This window comes from Scyliorhinus torazame, chromosome 4 (genome assembly GCF_047496885.1).
Source record: "Scyliorhinus torazame isolate Kashiwa2021f chromosome 4, sScyTor2.1, whole genome shotgun sequence".
NCBI lineage: Eukaryota > Metazoa > Chordata > Chondrichthyes > Carcharhiniformes > Scyliorhinidae > Scyliorhinus > Scyliorhinus torazame.
In genome coordinates, this window is record NC_092710.1 from 44,771,492 (window position 1) to 44,795,202 (window position 23,711).

The 23,711-nt window shown below is 53.9% G+C and overlaps 1 protein-coding gene across 1 annotated transcript in view; it reads left to right on the forward strand.

Annotated features, from left to right (window-relative positions):
* The window catches only part of LOC140411323 (uncharacterized), a 196,212-nt gene that overhangs the window by 93,689 nt on the left and 78,812 nt on the right, over positions 1-23,711 (forward strand). Inside the window, exons 9-15 of the mRNA XM_072500444.1 lie at positions 161-247; positions 6,050-6,220; positions 15,521-15,691; positions 16,420-16,584; positions 17,417-17,498; positions 21,777-21,995; positions 23,363-23,503. Of these exons, the coding sequence (XP_072356545.1) occupies positions 161-247; positions 6,050-6,220; positions 15,521-15,691; positions 16,420-16,584; positions 17,417-17,498; positions 21,777-21,995; positions 23,363-23,503 (1,036 nt within the window). The remainder of the gene's footprint in view (positions 1-160; positions 248-6,049; positions 6,221-15,520; positions 15,692-16,419; positions 16,585-17,416; positions 17,499-21,776; positions 21,996-23,362; positions 23,504-23,711) is intronic.

Below are 23,711 nucleotides of genomic sequence, written 5' to 3' on the forward strand. Positions count from 1 at the left end.
TCTCAGTGAACAGAAAACTCACCTCCATAACAATTAATGGCGTCCCCTCAGAAAAAACTTTAATCACTTCCTCACCGGTAGTGAGTTTCTGATCTGAAAATAACCCCAGCTCTGTTCTTCACCACGAAGCCCATTTTAATGTGTTTTTCACTCTCTTTAGGCTGAGTTACAATAATCTGGGAGATGCAGGAATGGAAGTATTGTCTGCGGCTTTGTGGAAACCAGACTGTAAAATACAGAAACTGGAGTAAGTACCAGACAGTGTGAGATTATAACTGGATGTCTGACCTGTAAGTTATCAGTAGCAATAGTGTCATTAATAAACACTGTACATTATTATTACTGTCAGTATTAACGTTGTGAATATAGACCATGGATTCACTCTGATTCCTGTAATGTTTCCCTGATCTCCAGGCGGATAGTAACAACTGAAACCTTTAAATGATCTGTACTGTCAAGTGACACTTGCTTCACACTTGCAATAACCTGCTCACTGATGCTCAGCTTGAATTCTTCCAGCATTGCCCAGCGTCTGACGTCCGTACACCCTTGGGTCAAACATGGGCTGGAATCTACTGTCCCCCAGCCGCATGCAGCACCGTTCGCTGGGGGGCTGCGTTCTCTACTCCTACCGTTTTTCTTTTTTAAAAATATTTTTATTTGTTTTTTAACATTTTATACATAAAACAAAATACAATCGAAAAAGAGTAACAGACAAAATGCCCCTCCCCCCCACTCTACCCACCAACATACACATCACTCAAAAAATAACCCCCCCCCCCCCAATCCCTACCTGCCGAACGCCCCCTCCCCTTAGCAGCTGACAGTAACCAACTCTTTAGAGTGAAGAATAAACAGACCCCATCTCTTCTGGAACCACTCAATCGCCCCTCTCAAGGTCAACTTAACCCTCGCAGTGGTCGACGGAACAGCTGGTGGAGTTCCTCAATGGCAAATTCCAGCAGTAAAGGAAGGACTCCCTTGAGGGTTTGACCAATGTGGTGGAGCAGTTTCGGGTGGCAGTCGAGCGGGTGGGGCAGCGGCAGGAGGCTCGGGGCCTGGGTTCCAGAAGGTGGAGGAGTAGGTGGTGGAACGTGAGGATCGGACGACTTCGCCGGGGGCGGAGATGGGGTTTGTGATGAGCAGCCAGAAAATGCTGAGAAGTTGGAGGACCCTGAGAACCGCTCCAGGAGGCAGAATCTGAGGATCGCGGGGATGCCCAAAGGCATTGAAGTTGCGGAGACTGCCAGGTTTGTGGCGAGCATGTTGGAGAAGCTGATGGGGAAAGGGGCCTTTGAACGGCCCCTCGAGGTCAATCGGGCATGCAGGGCGTTGAGGAGGAGGCTGCAGGTGGGGGAGCTACCGAGGGCGATGGTGGTGAGATAAGGAGAAGATCCTAGATAAGGAGAAGATCTTGAGATGGGCGAGGCGGACCTCGAAGTGCACCTGGGAGGGGAGTGAGCTGCGAATTTACCAAGACCTGGGTGCGAGCTGGCCATGCGGAGGGCCGGGTATAATTGGATAAAGGCCGCCCTCTACAAGAAAGTGGTGAAGTTTGGGGTATTATATCCTACTCGCTTGTGGGTGACGCATCAAAAGCAGAAATTTTACTTTGATTCGCCAGAGGAGGCGATGGACATTAAGAGAGATCGTGGACTGGGAAGAGTGTGAGGACAGTGAACTTTGGAGAGGAGTTCTGTGCAAATTGTGTGGCATAGTGGGTGGGTGGATTGGCGATGGAGGAGCGGTAATGGTGAGTGTGCCTTTTGTTTCCCTTTGTTTGGTGGTCGTTGGGAGGGTTGCAGGGGGAGCGTTGGATTGTGAGGGGGAGGGGAAGTCAGACGCCATGGTCAGGGGCCACCATGCCAGCTGGGTGGGCTAGTTAATGGGAGTGAAGTGGGGGGTTGTCAGGAGGAAGGTGTGGGGGTGTAGGTTAGTTCTCTGTTTGGGTATGCGGTAGACGGAGGGGGGGGAGCGATGTTGACATGGGTGTGGTTGGTGTGGCGCACTTGGTAGGGAGAAATAGCGGCGGACTTGGGGGCGGGTTTGGAGGGGCGCCTGACGTGGGTTGGGTTCTTAAAAAGGGGTATGACTGATCAGCAAGGGGGCAGGTGGGGAGCCACTCGACCAGGCTGGTCACTTGGAACGTGAGAGGATTGAATGGGCCGTTGAAGCGGTCTCTTGTTTTCACGCACTTCAGGAGTTTGAAAGTGGATGTTGTGCTCTTGCTGGAGAAGCACTTCATATTGGGGAGATCAGACAAGGCTGAGGAAGGGGTGGGTGGGGCAGGAATTCCACTCTGGAGTTACACGTGAAGACGAGGGGAGTGGCGGACCATCACCTCCCTCAACCTGTGGTGATATGCATCACTGTAAATACACAAGGGGTTAATGTAAATACACTACAACTAAGTAAACACTAGAGGGAGCACCGGAGATGTCATGACATGCAGGCATACAGCTAATGAACACATGGAATAGGACACGACCAATGGGCAGTCAAGACACCCAGAGGTGACACTACCCAAGGGGGCAACCCATCTAAAAGGACAGGGCACACATGCTCTGTCTCTTTCCACAGGCGAAAGACAGGGGCAGATCAGAAGCATCACACCCACCACGTGGCTGAGAGCAAACTGGTTTAGTTAGACTGAGTTACTACAGATAGATTAGCAGGAGAGTCAAACTCATTTAAGGACTGTGTTAATAGTTCAGTAAACACATTGAACCCATTACAAAGTCTGGACCTTCCTTTGTCAAAGCAAACATCAAGGAAGCAGCTTATACTACACGAAGAAGCATAACACAACACAACCCAATCGAGGGCCCCAGTCCCTACATCCTCTCCTCCTCCACCCTTTGGACCATTGTGGCTGATCTGGAGGGTAGATATGTGATAGTCAGTGGGAAATTGAGGGTTTGCCGATGGTCCTGATGAACGTTATGCCCCGAATTTAGATGACGTGGCCGTTATGAGGCGGGCTTAGGGGAGGAATCCCGGATGTGGACACACACAGGCTGATCATGGGGGAGATTTCAATACGGTCCGAGATCTGAGGTTGGACCGGTCGAGTCATAAGTCGACAAAGGTGTCGGCGGTGGCGAGGGAGTTCATGGAACGCATGGGTGGGGGGGGGGGGGGCGCGGGGAGCAGCGGGTGTGGACTCGTGGAGGTTTGGGAGGCCGAAGCAATTCTCTCTTCTCGCGTGCACTCCCAGATCGATTTCTTTGTGACGGATAAGGCTCTGCTGACGGGGGTGGCTGACTCGGAGTACTCGGCGATCATGGTTTCAGACCACGTGCCGCACTGGGTGGATTTGAGGGTGGTGCAGAGGGAGGCCCAACAGTGGAGGTTAGATGTGCGGATGTTGGCGGATGAGGGTATGTGTGAGCGGGTGAGGGCCGCCTTTCGGGCGATGTGAAACTGAATGACGCGGGTGAGGTTACGGCCGCCACGGTGTGGCACCTAGAGCAGTAGTTAGGAGTGAATTTATTTTTATCTGGGCGCCGATGGAGAGGTGTGGTGGAGCAAGAGGAGAGGGAGAGGTTGGTAGATGAGATTGTGAGGGCCGATCGGAAGTACTCGGTGACGCCAGGGGAGAGGTTGATGAAGGAGAGGCTGAGAATCCAGGTTCGCGTTAGTGTCCACAGGGAAGGTGGTAGGGCAGTTGTAGAGGGGCAGTGTATGTGTACGGGGAAAAGGCGAGGAGGATGCTGGCTCACCAGCTGAGGAAACAGGCAGATTGGTAGGACGAGGGATGAGAAGGGTAAGGTGGTGTTGGACCCAGTGTATTTGAGTCCTTCTACCTGAGGAGGAGGGGTTGGGGTTCCCCAGGGTGGAGGAGGAGAGAGTGTAGTGACTGGGGGCCTCAATTGGGCTGAGGGAGGTGATGGACAGCATGTGTGCAATGCAGGCAGGGAAGGCCCCGGGGCCTGGCGGCTTCCCAATGGAGTTTTACAAGAGTTTGGTGCGGAGCTGGAGCCTCTGATAGTGAGGACGTACAATGAAGCATGGGATAGCGGGGAGCTCACCCCCAGATTGTCGCAGGCTTCTATCTCCCTGATTTTGAAGAAACATGAAGACGCGGAACAGTGAGGGTTGTGCCGCCCAGTAACATGCTTAACGGTGATGCGAGTTGTTGTCAAAGGTGCTGGCGTCCCGACTCGAGGACTGGTGCCAGGGGTGATCGGGGAGGACCAGGTTTTGTGAAGGAAGCAGTTGTCGGCGAATGTGCGCAGGCTGCTTCATGTTATTATGATGCCCTGAATGGGGCAGAGGGTAGAGGTAGTAGTGGCAATGAATGCTGAGGTGGCCATTGATTGGTTGGAGTGCGCGTACTTGTTGCAGGTGTTGGGCAGTTTGGATTGGTCAGGGGTTTGTAGATTGGTTTTGGCTGCTGTAGAGGGCGCCGATGGCGAGTGTTCGGACAAACAGGATGAGTTTGGGGTATTTCAGGCTACATCAGGCCCGCTCCTTTTCACCTTGGTGTTAGACCATTGGCAATGGCGCTTCGGGCGTCGAGGGGTTGGAAGGAGATCGAGCTGGGGGGTGCTGATCACAGAATTTCACTGTATGCGGACGCCTCCGGTATAAGCTGTTGTCGGAGGATGATACTGGGGAGGATGTTGGATATATGCAATGAGTGAATGGAGAGGGAGTTCGCTCCGGTGGAGGAGATTAAGCGCAAATGGGAGGAGGAGGAGTTGGGAGGTGAGGGACGTGGAAAGAGGCCCTGCGGAGGGTAAACTCGTCCTTATCGTGTGCGAGGTTAAACCTCACCCAGTTTAAGGTGGTGCACCGGGACCACATGACGGTTGCAAGGATGAATTGGGTCTTTGCGGGGGTGGAGGACAGCTGTGGATGTTGTGCGGGGGAGCCCGCCAATCACGTCCACGTTTTGGGCGTGTCCGAGGGTGAGGGGGCTCTGGCGGGATTCTCGGATGTTATGTCCGAGATTCTGGGTGTGGGGGTGGCCCCGAGTCCGGAGGTGGCGATATTAAGTGTGTCGGAAGGTCCATGAGGCCAGGTGGGGATGTATTGGCCTTTTGCCTCCCGGAGACGGATCTTGTTGTGTTGGCGTGACCCGGAGCCGCCGAAGGTGGGGATTTCGGGGAGTGACATGGCAGCATTTCTGCGGTTGGGGAAGGTCAAGTTTTCTTTGCGGGGGTCAGAAGAGGGAATCATCCAGGGGTGGAAGCCGTTCATTGATTTCCTCAAGGTGGATTGAGGGGTCAGCGGGGGGGGGGGGCTCAAAGGGTTGGCGGTGAGGTGTTGGTATCGGGGGAGGTTGGGGGCTTCAGGTTTCAGTTCATGTTAATGGTCTTCTGGTATTTTCATGAATATATGTAAAAAGCCTTGAGTACAAACAAAAATTGACCAAGTATGTCCTGTACACACAAAGCAGGACAAATTCAGTCTGGCGAATTACCAATCATCAGTCTCCTCTCAATCATCATCAACCTGAGAGGAGGCCTCATTCTCCATCTAGTGCATCATTGACATTCTGCAGGAGTTCATCAGGGTAATATCCTCGGCCCAACTACCATGAACTACTTTGTCGATGACCTTCCCTCCACATAAGGTCAGAAGTGAGGATGTTTACTGATGATTGTACAATTTTCAACAGTACAATACTGTTCACAATTGCTTCGATCTGAAGCAGTCCATGTCCATGTACAGCAAAACCTGAACAGCATTCAGGCTCTGCCTGCTAAGTGACAAGTAATCCTTACACGACACAAGCGTCAGATAATGACCTTCCCAAACAACCGAGAATATAACTATCTTCCCTTGACATTTATTGCTGAAAACACTGCCTGTGATGGAGACAGATGCACTTGGTTTCAAAAGAAAATTGAATAATCAACTGGAGGGGAAACATTTGCAGTGATATGTTTCAGATTAACACCATAATAGTATTTTTACTTCTGTATAAATGGAAGTTGTGTTTCTTGATTCTACACTGTACATTATTTGTGTCAATAATGTTATTCTGAAAAACAGTCTGATTTACCCTGATTGCTGTTATTTTTCTTTCCCTGATTCCCAGTCTCAGTGAAAACGCTCTCACAGCTTCTTGTGCCAAGGATCTTGCTGCCGCTCTCAGTGCAAACCGGTCACTGACAGCTCTGGAGCTGAGTCGCAATAATCTGGGAGATTCAGGAGTGAAACTACTGTCTGTGGCTCTGAGGAATCCGGACTGTAAAATACACAGACTGTGGTTAGTGCCATACTGTTTAGATTGACTAGATATCTACCAACATATTTTAACTGCTGTTATTAATATAATAAATAAACACTCTACATTATTAGCAGTGTCAGTAACAGGGCTGTAACTTGCATGGAGTTGTAGTCAGTCAGATTAACCCTGCAATGCAGGTCCGTCACCAACCTACACCTCTCGTCCCTCACCCTCCCAACATCCCTCTCCGCTGCCTGCTTCCTCAGCTGATGGGCCAGCACCTTGCTCGTCTTTTCATTCACTGTCTCTCTGGCCTTCCGCAGCTGCTCCTCTGGCCTTCCGCAACTGCCCCACCGCCTTCCATGTGGACACTCACCCAAACTCCATCTGGAGTCTCTGCCTCTCCTTTAACACCCCCTCCTCCAGTGCCACCGAGTACCTCCGATCTACCCTCAGAATCTCCTCTACCAGCTTCGCCCTCTCCTCTCGTTTCACCCTCTCCCTACGCATCAGGTTCCAAATAAGTTCACCCCCAACTACAGCCTTAAGTGCCTCTCACAATGTGGCGGCTGTGATCTCCCCCCATATCGTTCATCTCCACAAACCCCAGAATGGGAGCCCTCACCCACTCAGACACACCCTCATCTGCCAACAGCCCCATATCTAACCTCCACCGCGGCCCTGGGACTCCCCTCTGGTGGTGGTCCCCCTGGGACACCACCTGCAAATCCACCCAATGTGGCCTGCGGTTTGAAACCAAAATCGCCGAATGCCCCGAGTCAGCCACCCCCCCCCACCCCAATCCCTGCCGTGCACTCCACGAACACCCTCAACTCTCTCGCCACCGCCGACACCCTTGATGACTTAGGACTCGACCATCAAAACTCGGACCAAAGATCGTGTTGAAATCACCCCCAATAATCAGCCAATGCGTGTCCAGGTCCGGTATCCTCCCTAACACCCACCTCAGAAAGTTCACGTCCCAATACGGGCCATCAAAATTCACCAGGAGCTCCGGTATCCCCTTCTGCTTCCCACAGAAATACCAGACCAGGAAAAGCGACCTACATGTCCACCTACACAACTCTATCCGCCCCCAAACCGATCCCTCCTCCACTGCCCATTTCCTGACCATTGCGTTATTCGCCGCTCAGTAATAGTTAAGCAAACTCGGCATCGCCAGCCAACGCCCCCTCCCCCCCCCCCCCCCTCCCCCTCACCCCCAGGGTCTACCACACCCACAGAACTCAGAAATGGTCCCATTCACCTTCATAAAAAATGGCTTATCTTAGAATTTACAGTGCAGAAGGAGGCCATTCAGCCCATCCCATTGAGTCTGCACCAGCCCTTGGAAAGAGCACCCCACTTAAGCCCATACCTCCACCCTATCCCGTAACCCAGTAATCCCATCCAACTTTTTTGGACACTAAGAGCAATTTAGAATGGCCAATCCACCTAACCTGCACATCACGATCACCAGGACCACCCGCGTCCCTTCCAGCCTCCCAGTAACCATCACGTATCTACCTGCTTGCAGTGTCCTCTAAGCAAATCCAATGCAAAATATCTACTGAACTCCTCTGCCACTTCCTTGTTCCCCATAATTGCTTCCCCAGTTTCCTTCTCTAATGGGCCAGTGCTCACTTTGACTTCTCTCTTCCTTTCAATGTACTTAAAGAAAGCTTTTATTGTCTCTTTTTATGTCTCCCTCTCGCTTCCCCTTGTAGTTTATTTTCTCCTTCCTGATTATCTTTTCATCCTCCTTTGCTGCATTCTGAATCTATCCCACTCTTCTGGTACCACTAACCTTTACCATTTTATATGTTTCCCAATCAGCTTAATATCGTCCTTCACTTCCTTGGTTATCCACGAGAGGTTCTTCCTCCTTGAAGAGTCTTTCCTCGTCACTGGGATGCATTTTTGCTGGAAGTATTGAAACCATGAGATGTAGGTAGCAGGGCCCAGCAGGATCGATACAATACTTACCCAGGAGTTAGAAATGGTTTTAATTGTTCGAACCTTTTATGGGTAACTGTTACTGTAAGACAGTCAGAAACATCTGAAATTTGCAGTTTAAATCGGAGTATCAGATGGCTCCCATTGCAGAGCAATTGCCCAACTAAAATTTGAACTTCCAGAATATTTGTCATGCAATCCTTTGTGCAGGCATCAGGGGATGTAGTGGGCAGGATTGCATCTTTGGGGCATCCAGCAGGGACGAGGCCTGGGTAATAGATGTTATGGGCCAACACTGCCAGTTTCACTGACTCCTGTTATTTCTCTTACTGATCCCAAGGCAATGGGATGCCAATCCCACAGAATTTTGTGCCGGGGATGTGGGAGATTAATGTGATGGTGAACCTTCTGAGGACACTTTCACCTGCTCACAGGTGGATGGCTGTCTCTCCATCACACAGCCCTTGAATTGTGAGAGGGTGAACAGTAATTGGAAGAAAATGCACTTTCCAACATGTCCTTCAAACATGTGACCAGTGATAGACACAGGAGCACTATGTCCTAAGTTGCCAGAAACTCTCCTGTGTCTATCCATTAGACCACGCACCCTCTCAGCTCCACAACCGATCGACCATCATTGATTGCTCGCCCTGCTTCCAGCACTCCCAGCTCCATCCCTTCATCTTCGGTGGGCAGGAGGATGCAAGGTCTGGGTGCTGCCACCCTTCATCGTTCACTCCCTGATATTGTGTCCTCTCTTCTCCTCAACTCATAGGCCAGGATTTCATTTTGTTTAAGCGATACATGCCTGACCCATAAGTGTGTGAAATTGTACAAGAAGACATCAGGGGCTGGATTTTCCGTGAGACTAAGTCTCCAGGCTATCAGGAAAACTGGGGTATTTTACACCAGGAAAACTGGCGTCAAAAGGCCACAGATTCCCTGTTTCGCTGGGGGCCAGCAGGGAGCTGTTGTAAAGCTCGCAGCTCTCGCTGCCGATCCAGCCCCTTGCACTTCCGGGTCAGAGGCCGCACATGCGCACGGCGGCGCCCTGCAGCGGCCGCGCGTGGTCCATGGCGGACTCAGCCCGTGGACCCGGACCGCCCGCACACGTTGCCCCCAGCCCCGAATGAAGACCCCCCCCCCCGCGCGCCCGCCGATCGGCCCTCCCTGACTGTGGCAGCCCCGGACTGAGTCCGCAGCCATCTCGCGAGGTTCGCGAATGGCTGGACCATGAGAGTTCCACGCCGTCGGGAATTCAGCCGGCCAGGGACAGAGCATCGCGGGGTGGGCCTCAGGCAATGGCCTGAGGCGGTGGATGCTCGACGCGGCGTACTCCACAAGTACACCGAATTTCGGGGGGGGGGGGGAGAATTTAAAAACCGGTGCCGCTTTTGGAGCGAAATTCTCCGTTATCGGCGGAAAGTCCGCCAATCGGCGCAAAAAACGGCGCAAATCCGACTTGCGTCACGTCGGAAAAATGGGTCGAAAGTCTCCGGCCCCAAATGGGCTAGCAGCGACATAACGGGATCCGCGCATGCGCAGTGGTTCACGCCGTGCAGCGTCCTACGCGCCGCACGGCGTGACGGCTCATAAGGCCGCGCTGCTCCCCCCCCCACCCTACCGGAACACCCGACTGGGTGGCTGGCCGCCGCTCAGCCCCGAGGTTCGAGTCACGGGATGTGGAGGCGCTCCTGGACGCGGTGGAGCAGAGGAGGGACGCCCTGTATCCCGGGCACGGCCGCAGAGTTGCCCCATGCCACAGCCGGCGTCTGTGGAGGGAAGTGGCAGAGGCCGTCACCGCTGCGGCCCTGACACCACGGACAGGCACCCAGTGCCACAAGAAGGTGAACGACCTCGTCAGAGCAGGCAGGGTGAGCCTCCCCCATATCCCCCCTCCCCCATATCCCCCATATCACCAAGTGAATCCAGCCCTGACCTTAACCTCTGCAATTCACGCGCAACCGATGGCGTGTATTCATATACCTGCCTAACAGTGTTGCCTTTTACTCCTGCCACCCCCACCCCCCCCGCCACAGGAGAAGCACGCACACAACAATAGGGAGCATGTGAGGACTGGAGGAGGCCCCGTTGATGAGAGGCCACTGACCGAACACGAGGAAAGGGCCCTGGAACTGGCTGGCAGACCTGACGACCGGGAGGTTGCTGATGCAGAGGTCGGGGGCGTACTAGCAAGTGAGCCACCGACGCCCGCAGGATGCCCCTCGGAGGCCACGGGAGACGGAGAGACCCGGACCCTCCAGCATGCGACGCCTGCAGGATGCCCCTCGGAGGCCACGGGAGACGGAGAGACCCGGACCCTCCAGTATGCGACGCCCACAGGGAGACGGAGAGACCTGGAGCAACAGGGAGACGACACCCTCGTCACGTGCGGGAGCGACCACCCAGCGACGAGGGGGGCAGCCACAGGCCCCCGTCACATCCGAGCCAGGACACCACTACCCAGGACACCACTACCCAGGACACCACTACCCAGGACACCACTACCCAGGACAGCACTGCCCAGGACACCCCTACCCGGGACAGCACTACCCAGAAGACGAAATACCGGACAGTGACACAGAGTGGATGGGTGGAGACGAACCCCCGCCCCAAAGTGCCATGGACTCAGAGTGGGACGAAGAGCAAGACACAACGCCACTGCTGTCACCAACACCCTCCACCATCGCAGAAACACTCACCTCGGTTGGGCTAGCAGTGCACTCACTGGTGCGCACAACACAGCCGTCCCGGTACAGCAGGTGGAGGTAGGAGCAGCAAAGGGGCCGGGCGGTCGGAGGGCAGCCCAGCCCAAGCGAACATCTGCCGCCCAGATGGATCCCGGGTTTCTGGAGTTACCACACCCACACATAGATCCGATGCAACCACCGACCCGGAGACGAGCGAAGAGGGTGACAGCCGGCTTGCGGCGGCTGCGGTCGCAGGTGGAGGAGTCCACTGTGTCCAGGAGCTGGGAGTGGTGCCGGTCATGCGTGCCACCCAGGCTGACACCGCACGGGTGGCGTCCGCGGTGGAGGCAATGGGTGCGACGGTGTCAGACATGGGGAACGGTTTGCGAGGCCTGGGGCTTTCCGTGCAGGCGGCGTCTGTGGCCCAGGACATGGCTGCCCTCTCACAGGAGGCCATGAGCCAGTGCCAGCGCCAGATTGCAGAGGCGCTCAACGCCATAGCCCAGTCTCTGCAGGCCATGGCCCAATCTCAGCAGGGCATAGCCCAGTCTCAGCAGGCCATGGCCCAGTCTCTGCAGGCCATGGACCAGTCTCTGCAGGCCATCGCTGAGGGCATCGGCGCCAGTGGCCATGTGCGAGCCGGCGTCGCACTGTCACAGACAGGGTTTGCCAACCCCCTGGGCTCCATGGCTGCAAACCTGCAGACCCCTGTCGATACCAGCACGGGCCTCCAGGACTGGCAGCGCCAGATGTCGGTGGGGCGTCGGATGGCCAGTCCGTTCGCATCCCCCACCCATGTAGAGGCCTGGGGGCCATCGGGCACCCCGAGGGAGGAGGAGGTGGTGTGGTCCGTCCCGGCTCCCCCTGTAGGGGAGGTCCCGGTACACCGCGACACCTCGGACTCCCCCCCCCCCCCTTCCGTCCCAGGTGCATCGGGTGGGCAACGGGCAGGACAGGCTGGCAGCTCGCCATCCCAGTCACCCGGGCCGCAGCCTGGCCCATCTAGGCCAGGACGCCCCAGGAAACGGCCGCCAAAGGGATCCAGTGTCAGAGGGCAGGAATCACAGGAGTCCACCTCCAGTTCTGCTGTACCATCTGGGGAACCACGTAGACATAGTCAAAGGGCCCGTAAGGCCAAACAATTAGACACTGAGTAAGTTGGCACGGGTGCAGGGCACAGATGAGTTTTAGGGGCTAGGGCACGTGCATGAACTTGTTTGGTTATTAAAGTCAATGTTACACCTACAGAAGCTGCCTTTGTGCTCTGTCCAAAGCGTGCGGGGGTGTCATGTACGTTGAGCGCAAGTGTGTGTGTGAGAGTGGGGGGTGTGGGTGGTCGGCTGCTGCCATGGTGTGCGGTCTGTGGCCATACTACCCGATTTCCACGCCCATCTAGTCAGTGAAGCGGGCGGCTATCAGTCTGTCCCGTGCCCGCTGGGCCAGCCGGTAACGGTGGACAGCCACCCGCCTGTGTCTACCCCGTCTGCCCTGACCATTACCCCCATCCCCCTCATCTGGGGAGGACTGCGCCTCTTCCTGCTGCTCCTACACTCCGCCCTCCTCTGCCTGCGGCACATCGCCCCTCTGCTGGGCTATGTTGTGCAGGACGCAGCACACCACAATGATGCGGCCGACCCTATCTGACCAATACTGGAGGGCGCCCCCAGAGAGGTCCAGGCACCTGAAACGCATCTTCAGCACGCCAAAGCACCTCTCTATCACTCCCCTTGTCGCTACATGGGCATCATTGTAGCGGTTCTCCGCCTCATTGCGTGGCCTCCGTATAGGCGTCATCAGCCACGATCGCAATGGGTAGCCCCTGTCGCCCATCAACCAGCCCCTCAGCCGGGGATGGCGTCCCACGTACATGCCGGGGATGGATGACCGCGACAATACGTACGAGTCGTGTACACTGCCTGGGTAACGGGCGCAGACGTGCAGGATCATCATGCGGTGGTCGCAGACCACCTGTATGTTCATCGAATAGGTCCCCTTCCTATTGGTGAACACGGCCCTGTTATCTGCAGGTGGCCGCACGGCGACGTGCATCCCATCGATCGCGCCCTGGACCATGGGGAACCCGGCCACAGCAGAGAAGCCCACGTCCCGGGCATCTTGGCTGGCCCGGTCCACGGGGAAGCGGATGTAGCGGTGCGCCATGGCATATAGGGCATCTGTCACTGCCCGGATGCACCGATGTCTGCGATATGCCGGACAGGTCCCCACTCGGTGCCTGGAATAACCCCGTTGCATAAAAGTTCAGGGCCACCGTAACCTTGACGGACACGGGAAGAGGGTGTCCCCCGCCAGTGCCACGCGGTGACAGGTGTGCCAGCAGGTGGCAGATGTGTACCACGGTTTCCCGCCTCATCCGGAGTCTCCTCCTGCATTCCCGGTCCGTGAGGTCCTGGTATGACTGCCGGGGCCAGTACACACGGGGCGCCCTCGGGTGCCTCCGTTGCCGTGGGGCTGCAACGTCCTCCTCCCCCTCCTCGTCCTGTCGGTCAGGTGTCCCTCCAGCCTGGGCGGCTGCCGCCTGTCCCTCTGCGGCAGCCTGCGCCGCTTCTCTGGCACGCTCCTCCTCCTCCTCCTCCTCCTCCTCCTCCTCCTCCTCCTCCTCCACATCCAGATAAACATAGACATTAGCGGCTGCCGCCACGGCGGCCAACATCGCAGGATGATCGGAAAACATGAGCGGGCAGCACGGTAGCCTTGTGGATAGCACAATTGCTTCACAGCTCCAGGGTCTCAGGTTCGATTCCGGCTTGGGTCATTGTCTGTGCGGAGTCTGCACATCCTCCCCGTGTGTGCGTGGGTTTCCTCCGGGTGCTCCGGTTTCCTCCCACAGTCCAAAGACGTGCAGGTTAGGTGGATTGGCCATTATAAATTGCCCTTAGTGTCCAAAATTACCCTGAGTGTTGGGTGGGATAACTGGGTTATGGGGATGGGGTGGCGGTGTTGACCTTGGGTAGGGTGCTCTTTCCAAGAGCCGGTGCAGACTCGATGGGCCGAATGGCCTCCTTCTGCACTGTAAATTCTATGATTCTTTGACGGCCTGGTGGGGGGGGAGGGGAACGACGACATGTCATCATTGCCCATATCCCCTCCTCCCCCCAGCCAGGTGGCATGGACCGCATGGGTCCAACTGTTGGAGGCTGGCACCTGGCCAGGTGGACCAACTCACTTGCCCTCGCATCCCCCTCCCCGGCACGGACCCCCCATCCCCCTCCCTGGCACGGACCCCCCCCCAACCTCCACCCCGGCACGGACCCCCCCATCCCCCTCCCCGGCACGGATCCCCCTCCCCGGCACGGACCCCCCCATCCCCCTCCCCGGCACGGACCCCCTCAACCTCCTCCCCGGCACGGACCCCCAACCTCCACTCCGGCACGGACCCCCCCATCCCCCTCCCCGGCACGGACCCCCCCCCCAACCTCCTCCCCGGCACGGATCCCAACCTCCTCCCCGGCACGGATCCCAACCTCCTCCCCGGCACGGACCCCAACCTCCTCCCCGGCACGGATCCCCCTCCCCGGCACGGACACCCCCAACCTCCACCCCGGCACGGACCCCAACCTCCTCCCCGGCACGGACCCCAACCTCCTCCCCGGCACGGACCCCCCATCCCCCTCCCCGGCACGGACCCCCCCCCCACCTCCTCCCCGGCACGGACCCCCCCCCCCCCCCCCCAGCCTCCTCCCCGGCACGGACCCCCCCAACCTCCTCCCCGGCGCGGACCCCCCCCAACCTCCTCCCCGGCACGGACCCCAACCTCCTCCCGGCACGGACCCCCCCATCCCCCTCCCCGGCACGGACCCCCCTCCCGGCACTCCCCAAGAGCCCAGCCCACTCTAACCACCCCCACCCCCCGCCGCGCACACACACACACAACCCGAGACACACCTCTCCTCACACATTCAGACTGCGGCCACGCCATCGCCTGCCCAGAGCCAACCCCCCAGGCCGTCACTCACCTCCACGCTGGTCGGCGTGACCCTGGAGCACAGGGTCACGCCGATGAAAAGGAGGTTTAATTTACGTCGACGTGTACGGTCATCACGTCGACGGGAGTTCGGCCCATCCGGAAGGGAGAATATCGGCAGGCCGAAAATCGGCTGCCTTGCGCAGACCCGTGCCATTCTCCGACGGCAGCGGCGACATTAACGCCCCGCCGACTTTTCTCCCTTCGGAGACTTCGGCAACCGGCGGGGGCGGGATTCACGGCGGCCAACGGCCATTCTCCGACCCGCTGGGGGGTCGGAGAATGACGCCCCTGATTTCGGTAGCAAAACAGATTCTCCACCCAGTCGCCGAACGCGATTTTGGCGTCGGGGAGCAGCACCATCACCAACATCACTTTCATTACACTTGTACTTTCATTTTAGTCTTTCCTTGCCACCTGCCCATCGCCATTTCCCTTCACTTCAACCCTATCAACTCACGGTTTTCTCCCATTCTTACGTAAACTCATCAATCTGTTTCTTCCTCCACAGATGTTGCCTGACCTATTGAGTATTTCCAGAATATTTATTTATTTTTCAAATTTACATCATCATTTGTATTTTGCTTTAATGCTCAGAAGTTTTTTCTTGAATGTTTCACGCAAAACATCTATATTGTTATTAATAGTATTCTTCAAAATATTGCGGATTTTCTCTGATTTTTTAATTATTTTTCTCCCTCTGATCTTCAGTCTGTCTGACAACACTCTCACAGATTCTTGTGCTCAAGATCTCTCCTCTGCTCTCAGCGCAAATTGGACACTGAAAGACCTGGACTTGGGTTGGAATAAACTGGGAGATTCAGGAGTGAAAGTTCTGTCTGAGGCACTGAGGAACCCGGAGTGTAAAATACGGAAACTGGAGTAAGTACAAGACAATGTGCTATTATGACCTGAACTTCTCAGTGGTCGGGTATGCACTTAAAGGGTCCAGAAGCTGATGTCACACTGGCTGTCCAACTAACGGCAGCCAGTGTGAAATGCGCACTGGGAAAGGCGCAACGCTGCTCAAGAGGCAGCCTCCTGGTGACCTCAGGCAAGGAGAACTTGGGGATGTTCTGCTTTGATCTTTCCCCATAATCCTCCTTTTATCATTTAATCACTCCTGCAATACCATTTTGTTCTTGCCCCACCAACATGCGCCACACTCCAACTGCCATTGCTTAAAAACTGTCAATCCACTGCTATTTCTTAGTTCTTTTTTTTTTAATTTAAAGCACCCAATTCATTTCTTTTCCAATTAAGGGGCAATTTAGCATGGCCAATCCACCTACCCTGCACATCCATGGATTGTGAGGGGTGAGGCCCATGCAGACGCAAGGAGAATGGTGCAAACTCCACACAAGACAGTTCTAATGAAACTCAAAGTTTAACTCCATCACTCTCTGAAAATATAATTGCCTGACCTGCTGAGTATTTCCGTATATTCTATATATATTTCATTTACAGTATTAATAGTGGTTTCCTTCTATAGGAATGGAACTTGTGCCTTTTGAATGTCTCATTTGCTACATTATTATTGTTAATGTATTCTTTCAAACACTGGAGATTTAATCTGATGACTATCATTTTTCTCTCTTTCTGATCCCCAGGCTGTATGAAAATGATCTCTCAGATTCTGGTGCCAAGGATCTCGCCTCTGCTCTCCGTACAAAACGATTGGTGCATTTGAACCTGCAGGAAAACTCCTTCACAGACCAATCTATCCCCGCCCTCCGTGACCTCATAATGACGTGCTGGACAATGGAGCTGATCAAGTGGGTGTTTGTGTTAATTTTTAGCATATCAATTAAAATATAAGTGGGATTTTAAAATACAAATTGGCCTGAATCGTCCAAGGAGTGGCAATGCTAAGCGGATTGGCACACTGCGCAAAGATTATCCTAACCTGAAACTACTGCATATATCTTCCGGGATCTTCGGAGAATTGACCCCGAGGAGCTTGATCGGAGAAGAGTAGAGTCAGGGAAGAGAGGTTAGTGTGTTGCATTGTAGTCAAGTTGGGAAGTTTAATTAGAATTGATCAAGTGAGTAATGGGGGGGGGGGGATGAGTTGTCAGGTCTTAATCGGGTTGATATGGATTGGGGGCACAAGTCGGATAGTGGGCTGTGTGGTATGGTGATCAGTGGGTGGTGTCCGGGGTCTCAGTTGTGGAGTTGCTTCGGTATTAGACCAGGTTTTACATTGTCTAATATTGTCTAATATTTTCTGAGTAACTGAGGGAAGTCCTGCGAATCTGTCCCAAATCTCCGACTCCAACTCTGAGCCAGAGATATTCACGCAGGGTCCTGGGCAGTAGGAAAATTTCCCGATGAAAGCGTGAAAACTCTGGGGCAATTCCCACAGAGGTCTGTGCGTCAGGATAGCCAGGGTATCCCAATGAGAACCTTCAATCGTTTGTCTGGTCTCCTGCACTCCGGAGACCAGAAGATCTGTGTCAGCTTCTGGCTGCTGTTAAGTAAAGAATCAAGAGTTCTGATCCTTTCCCAAACACTGATAATCCACAGACCAGAAGATTTGTCCCATTAACTCTAGTCTGTTATTTACACTATTGTTCAATCTGTTCATTAATTTTTAATCTCTTTCAGGCTGGGAAATAACCAGTTCAGTCCAGATGGAAAAAATCAGCTGACGTCCCTGCAGGGATTGAGACGTAGACTGAGAGTGATGGTGTGATCATTTCAATTTATAAACATTGCTGCTCTCGTTCTGTGAACATTTTTCTCTGATTTCCTCTCCCTCCCCTTTAACCGGCCGGGCTCCAGGTTGAAATCCTATTGGCCGTTTCCCAGTTTCCAGCTCGAGTGAGTGAGGATCATTTCCCATTGTGTTTTTGTTGCCAACCTTGTTTTTAAGTGAATCGATATCTTGGTCCCTCTGCTTGCTCTGTGACTGAGCCCAGAACCCTGGAGGATAACCTCTGCACTGATTCTAGTCTTGAGGTTGTGGTCGAAATCCTATCGTTACGTTCTCCAGGGGCAATTAAGAGACAGACAATAAAAGTTGGTGTTGCCAGGAACATGCAACCTACAAATGCATTGTTAAAAATGTTTTTGCACTTCCTACGGAAGGAGACAAGGACATACCCACGACCACCATGACAGACACTATTAGAGGACCATTGGACGCAGCCATTCTAGGCAGAGGGAACTGTAGTGAAATGTACCAACGACTAATAGAGAGGGCTGACACCGAACTGGACGCAAAGAGAGGAAATAGGGTTTGAATTAGGGTGAGGATTCTGGAGCAAAGCACTGCACAGGGTTTACTCTACCTCCACATGCCGGCGTTGGACTGGGGTGAGCACAGTAAGAAGTCTTACAACACCAGGTTAACGTCCAACAGGTTTGTTTCGAATCACTAGCTTTCGGAGCACAGCTCCTTCCTCAGGTGAATCTTATCATTCAGCTGAGGATGGAGCTGTGCTCCAAAAGCTACTGATTCGAAACAAACCTGTTGGACTTTAACCTGGTGTTTGTAAGGCTTCTTTTGTTAAAGCCATGGTCCATTGTTGGAGTATATAGTATAATCTGTACACTCATTGGGTGTGTGTCCAAATTCTGATCAGTTGCTCTGGTAGTGGTGGGATTGTACAAAAGTAGTGATTCAAGTATTGTGTTAGGTTATCTTTGTGTTAGGAAACGGATTGATAAAATGAAACAATTCAGCTGGCCAAACTGTAAATGATATACGGGCTTGTGTCACGAAGGAAAATTCTGTCTGTGAAAAAGCATTTGTTCAAACCTTAAACCAAGGCCATTCAGAGCAAATTGATCAGGAAAACGTGATTACGAAGGGAGAAGCTGCCCTCAACATTCAGCCGTATATTCTCCCCTCCGTTGTATTAGTCAGTTAGGAACAGGTAACGTTAAAATTGTAACAAATTAATTTACTGTTCTGTTATGGGATACGCTGGTAAGAAGTTTGTCATTGGCGTGTTTAGTGCTAAAAGAAAGTTGAAAGTGAATTCGGAAAATAAACTAAAGTTTAATGTGAAATCCTGTTTAAAAGAAATTCAAACTGCGCCAGGACTCAAGAGATAGATTTGAAAGTAAGCAGTCCATGTTCAGAAAATTGTTCAGGCAGTCTGTTCCAAAACAGATAAGGTGTGTTTGGCAGCAATCCAGTTTTATCTTCCCAGTGTATTTGAGTTATAAAAGATGTTCAGATTCAGTTAACAACCCGTTTCACAAGGTATCTCTTGCAACTTTGGTTAAGTCGCAAATATTGGAAATTGAAGCAACTAGGACAAAATGAGTTTTTACCTTACGTAAAGTAACACAATTGCGTGCCCAAGTTTCTCCGCCAACACCCCACCCCTTTAGGTTCTGTAGCATGCCTATGGCGATGGATATGTCTATGTTAATTTATATAAGGTTTAATTGTGGATTTGTTGGAACTCAACCACATCAGTTAAATGTGGGAATTAGGAGAACAGCAATGTTAATAGTGATAGTTACAGGAGGCGAGATGTCAACGAGATGACACACCAGCTCAAGCAAAATTAGGCCGGTTAATAGGGGAAAGCAGAAAATGGGAAAACACCAGTCACCAAACAGTTTGCGAAATTGGGATCTCTCCGTAGCGTGACGAAAAGCTAAATTATCATCACTTAAGCGTATTTCCATACAATTAACGAGAGCCACTCCCTATCCAGCGAGCTCCCGTCATTCAGCGGCCTCCCCAAAGTGGTCACGCTGCCAGCAATTAGTACTCCTTTTGAAAAACGTGAACCTAGCGGAAGGGCTTCTGTGGGAGCTGAGGAGGTGAGTAGCCATCTTTGCTCACAGGCAAGGAGCCCAGAGGAGCTGGGCTTGCCACCCCAGTGCTCAGTGGTGGTGGGGGGGACCCTTGGCTGGGGGTGGGGGACCCTCTGCAGGGTGGGCTGCCATGGGAAGATGGGGGGGGGGGGGGGGGGAGGTGCTGGACGGGCACCCTGGAGGGCAACCATGCAGGGCACCATCATGCCAACCCCTGGATTGTATGTACGCATTCCTTGCCCGTTGTGGAAGGGAAATTAATGAGTTGCCAATTTAGAAGCATGCTGGGAAATGCTTGACTATAGTTAACACGGCTTCTTGGCGAGAATAAGTAGGTCAGGTAACATAAATGAAATACTGCTGAAATATTCTGGTTTCAGCCTTAATATGAAAACACATTGTCCTCCGAAAGATAACAAAATGTGTACTCGAGTTGTTTTTAGCCAAGGGTAAGAACATACGTACTACATATTTCATCTTATGAACTTTCCAAAGTCTATTTAATATAAACATGCCTGTTTACTTCAAGCTGTTATTTCAGATTATAAAACATGCTGTCTTCAATCGAATCTCAGAGCGTGGTGCCCTGGCTATGCAGCCGGAACAGTCTCTCTCCGCAAATATATTTGTGTAAATAAATTTCCTTGAATTGAACCTCGAGGAATTTTTCTTTGTTATGATTTCCACGACGCCCGTCCTGCTGCACCGATCACCCATAACCCCATCGACTGCTGATGACTCTCGCTGCAGGGCTGAAGGCTATCGCTAATAGGGAATTGGGAATTGCGGTTAAGTGAGCACTTCACATAACCCAAGTGGATTGCCGTGGGTGGGCGGGCGGTGTAGCTCATTGCCTAGCATTCCAATCACACCTTGATGCATGAACACTGTGCTTGAACACTGCGGAAAGCAACACCATGCAGCAGCCAACATCCAAACACCCAGGGGGTGGGGGGGACGCAGCTCCGGGACATGTCCACGTCCGGAGGGTGAGTGAGTGCCATAGGGAGGGCGAGATGCCGGGGCAAAGTGTTTTGTGTTGATCCACATTGTGGAAAAAGTGACAAAGGCATCAGACTGGTTGTGCGCAAGGGTGTTTATTGCGGTTTGCAATTCTCCACCCTCCCGATGATGTTGCTCCTCCCCTATCCCACCCCCACCACCCTACTTAGCCCCACCCTCCCCCGGTGCCCTCGGTGATCCTTGATGTGCTTGGCCCTTCTACCTCCACGTCCAGGTGAGTCCCCAGCATGCTCATCTGAGGTGGAGGCAGCCAGATGCTTATCTCGTTCCGTGGCCTTCAATGCTCCTGGCGGGCGTCCTCAGGGGGCTCCGAGGCCCCGGCTCACTAGTCGGTGGCACATGCTTAGCCATGCCGCCCTGTCCCGTTTGCTGGCTGTGAGACGCGGCTTCATCAGAGGGGAGGAACTCGGGGGAGCTGGTAGTCACAGTCGCCACTCCATGGGACGGGTCCAGGTCGGCACCCGGCGCCCACTCCTCCCGCCTGCTGCACATTGGGCCCTGGGGTTCACCTTGGGACCGAGGGGCAGCATGTTCAAGTCCCAGCTGCCCCTGCATGATCTGGCACTGCCAGCCCTGGCGGTTTCCCAGGGAACCGCACCTCCGTGCATTGCATTTCAGTGACTAGGACATGCTCTGCAGCACCTCAGAAAGTCCACCTGCGACTGGGACAAGCTCCGCAAGGCCTCAGCCCATCTGAGAGCAGGACATGTCCCGCAGAACATCATCACTGTCAGCCTGACACTGGGTCACATCCCCCAGCGAATCAGACATTCAGCCATGGTCAGCACCGGCTGCGCGACGCCTTGGACACCTTCACTAATGGTGCCAACATCATCTACCAGGCTCTCCACTGTGGGCGCTACCTTGGCCTCGGTGCCAAGCGCCAGGAGTGTGACTAGGAGGACTGGGTTCCAGTGCAGGAAAAAGGTCAATGGCCTGCATCGCGCACGGGTGAGTAGACACCAATGCCCCCGCCACCCCCCCCAAGACCTGTCCGCCCCCACATGAGCATCCACCCCCCCAATTCTCCATGTGACCCCCAACCGTCAGTCAACTTCCCCTCTCTCTTCACTCTCCCTCCCCCCGAACCCTTGCATCCCAACATCTCCCCCTATCTCTGTGAACCACGCGTGTGGCTAACGATGCCCTCTCTGTTTCTCCTCAGGAAAAGCTCTCCACAATCACCGATGGAGGGCCCAGGCTGTCGGGCATAAAAATCCTCACCTCCTTTGAGGAGCGGGCCCTGGAGTTGACTGGTGCGGTCACCAGTGTGGAGGCTGGCGCATGTCGCAGAGGCGGGGAACCACTGGACTCCACCCGGACGACCCGTCAAACGCGAGTTGTTATCAGCTTACTGACTGACCAGATGTTCATTGTCCCTCAGGTACATCACCCAATGGTGCCAGACTGCTTGATAACTTGAAAAGAAATAACTGTTTTCTGGAAGAAATTCCATCCTGCTGTTTTGGAAAGGACACAAGAGCATCCAGACTAGGTCTTGAGTGGTGTGTGCTGGGTCACACCTTTCAAAAGGAGTTTCTGGTTTCTGGGATCGTGTTATTAAATTGGAACAGTTAAGGGGGACACTTATTAAGGTTTATACATAGAGTACTGTAGCTGTGTGGGGTATTTATGTTGGTAGTTGATAAAAATGCTTAATGTGTGTGTTTATAAAAATGTTAACTAAGTTCGTGGAATAAATTTTGTTTTTGATTAAAAGAGCATAAGGCCTGAAAAGTAGGCCCGTGTGCTCATCGTAACCAAAATCAATAAACAGTTGTAGGTCAGATAAATTCCATGATGTACTTTGGAGTTTTCTAAACCCTGGCCCATAACACTTCAGAATAGAACCAGGTTAAGAGGCAGTTTGGTGAATGATGCTGCCACAGCAATTAACACCAGGGCCGAGATTCTCCCCTACCCGGCGGGGCGGGGGCTCCCGGCGGGATGGAGTGGCGTGAACCACTCCGGCGTCGGGCCGCCCTAAAGTTGCAGATTTCTGCGCACCTTTAAGGGCCAAGCTCTCACCTTGAGGGGCGGGCCCCGCGCCGGAGTGGTTGGCGCGCCGCCGACCGGCGGGAAAGGCCTTTGGTGCCACGCTAGTCGGGGCCGAAAGGACTTCGCCGGGCGGCGGAACTCCGTGCATGCGCGGGAGCGTCAGCGGCTACTGATGTCATCCCCGTGCATGCGCGGGGGGGTGTCTCTTACGCATGGGCCATGGTGAAGGCTGTGGCCCAGGCGGAGGGAAAAAGAGTGCCCCCATGGCACAGGCCCGCCCGCAGATCGGTGGACCCCGATCGCGGGCCAGGCCACCGTGGGGGCAAGATCGCCCCGCGCCGCCCCCCCCCCAGGACCCCAGAGCCCACCCGCGCCTCCTAGTTCCGCCGGGAAGAGAGGTGGTTTGATCCACGCTGGCGGGACAGGCATTCCAGCAGCAGGACTTCGGCCCATCGCGGGCCGGAGAATCGCCGGGGGGGGCGGGCGCTGACCGGCGCAGCGCGATTCCCGCCCCCGCCGAATATCCGGTGCCGGAGAATTCGGCAACCGGCGGGGGCGGGATTCACGCCAGCCCCCGGCGATTCTCCGACCCGGCGAAGGGTCGGAGAATCCCGCCCCAGAACTTCAATGATATTTATTTATTGGAGAGAATATTGGGGTCATTAGAGGAAGTAATTATATTATATATAGCTGTAATAGAGGATAATACGGTTCGTACAACATTAAAATGTCGTATGGTTATTTTCTTCACAGAATTTACAGTGCAGAAGGAGGCCATTCGGCCCATCGAGTCTGCACCAGCTCTTGGAAAGAGCACCCTACCCAAGGTCCACACCTCCACCCTATCCCCATAACCCAGTAACCCCACCCAACGCTAAGGGCAATTTTGGACACTAAGGGCAATTTATCATGGCCAATCCACCTAACCTGCACATCTTTGGACTGCGGGAGGAAACCGGAGCACCCGGAGGCAACCCACGCACACACGGGGAGGATGTGCAGACTCCGCACAGACGGTGACCCAAGCCGGAATTGAACCTGGGACCCTGGAGCTGTGAAGCAATTGTGCTATCCACAATGCTACCGTGTTGCCCGTTAAGTG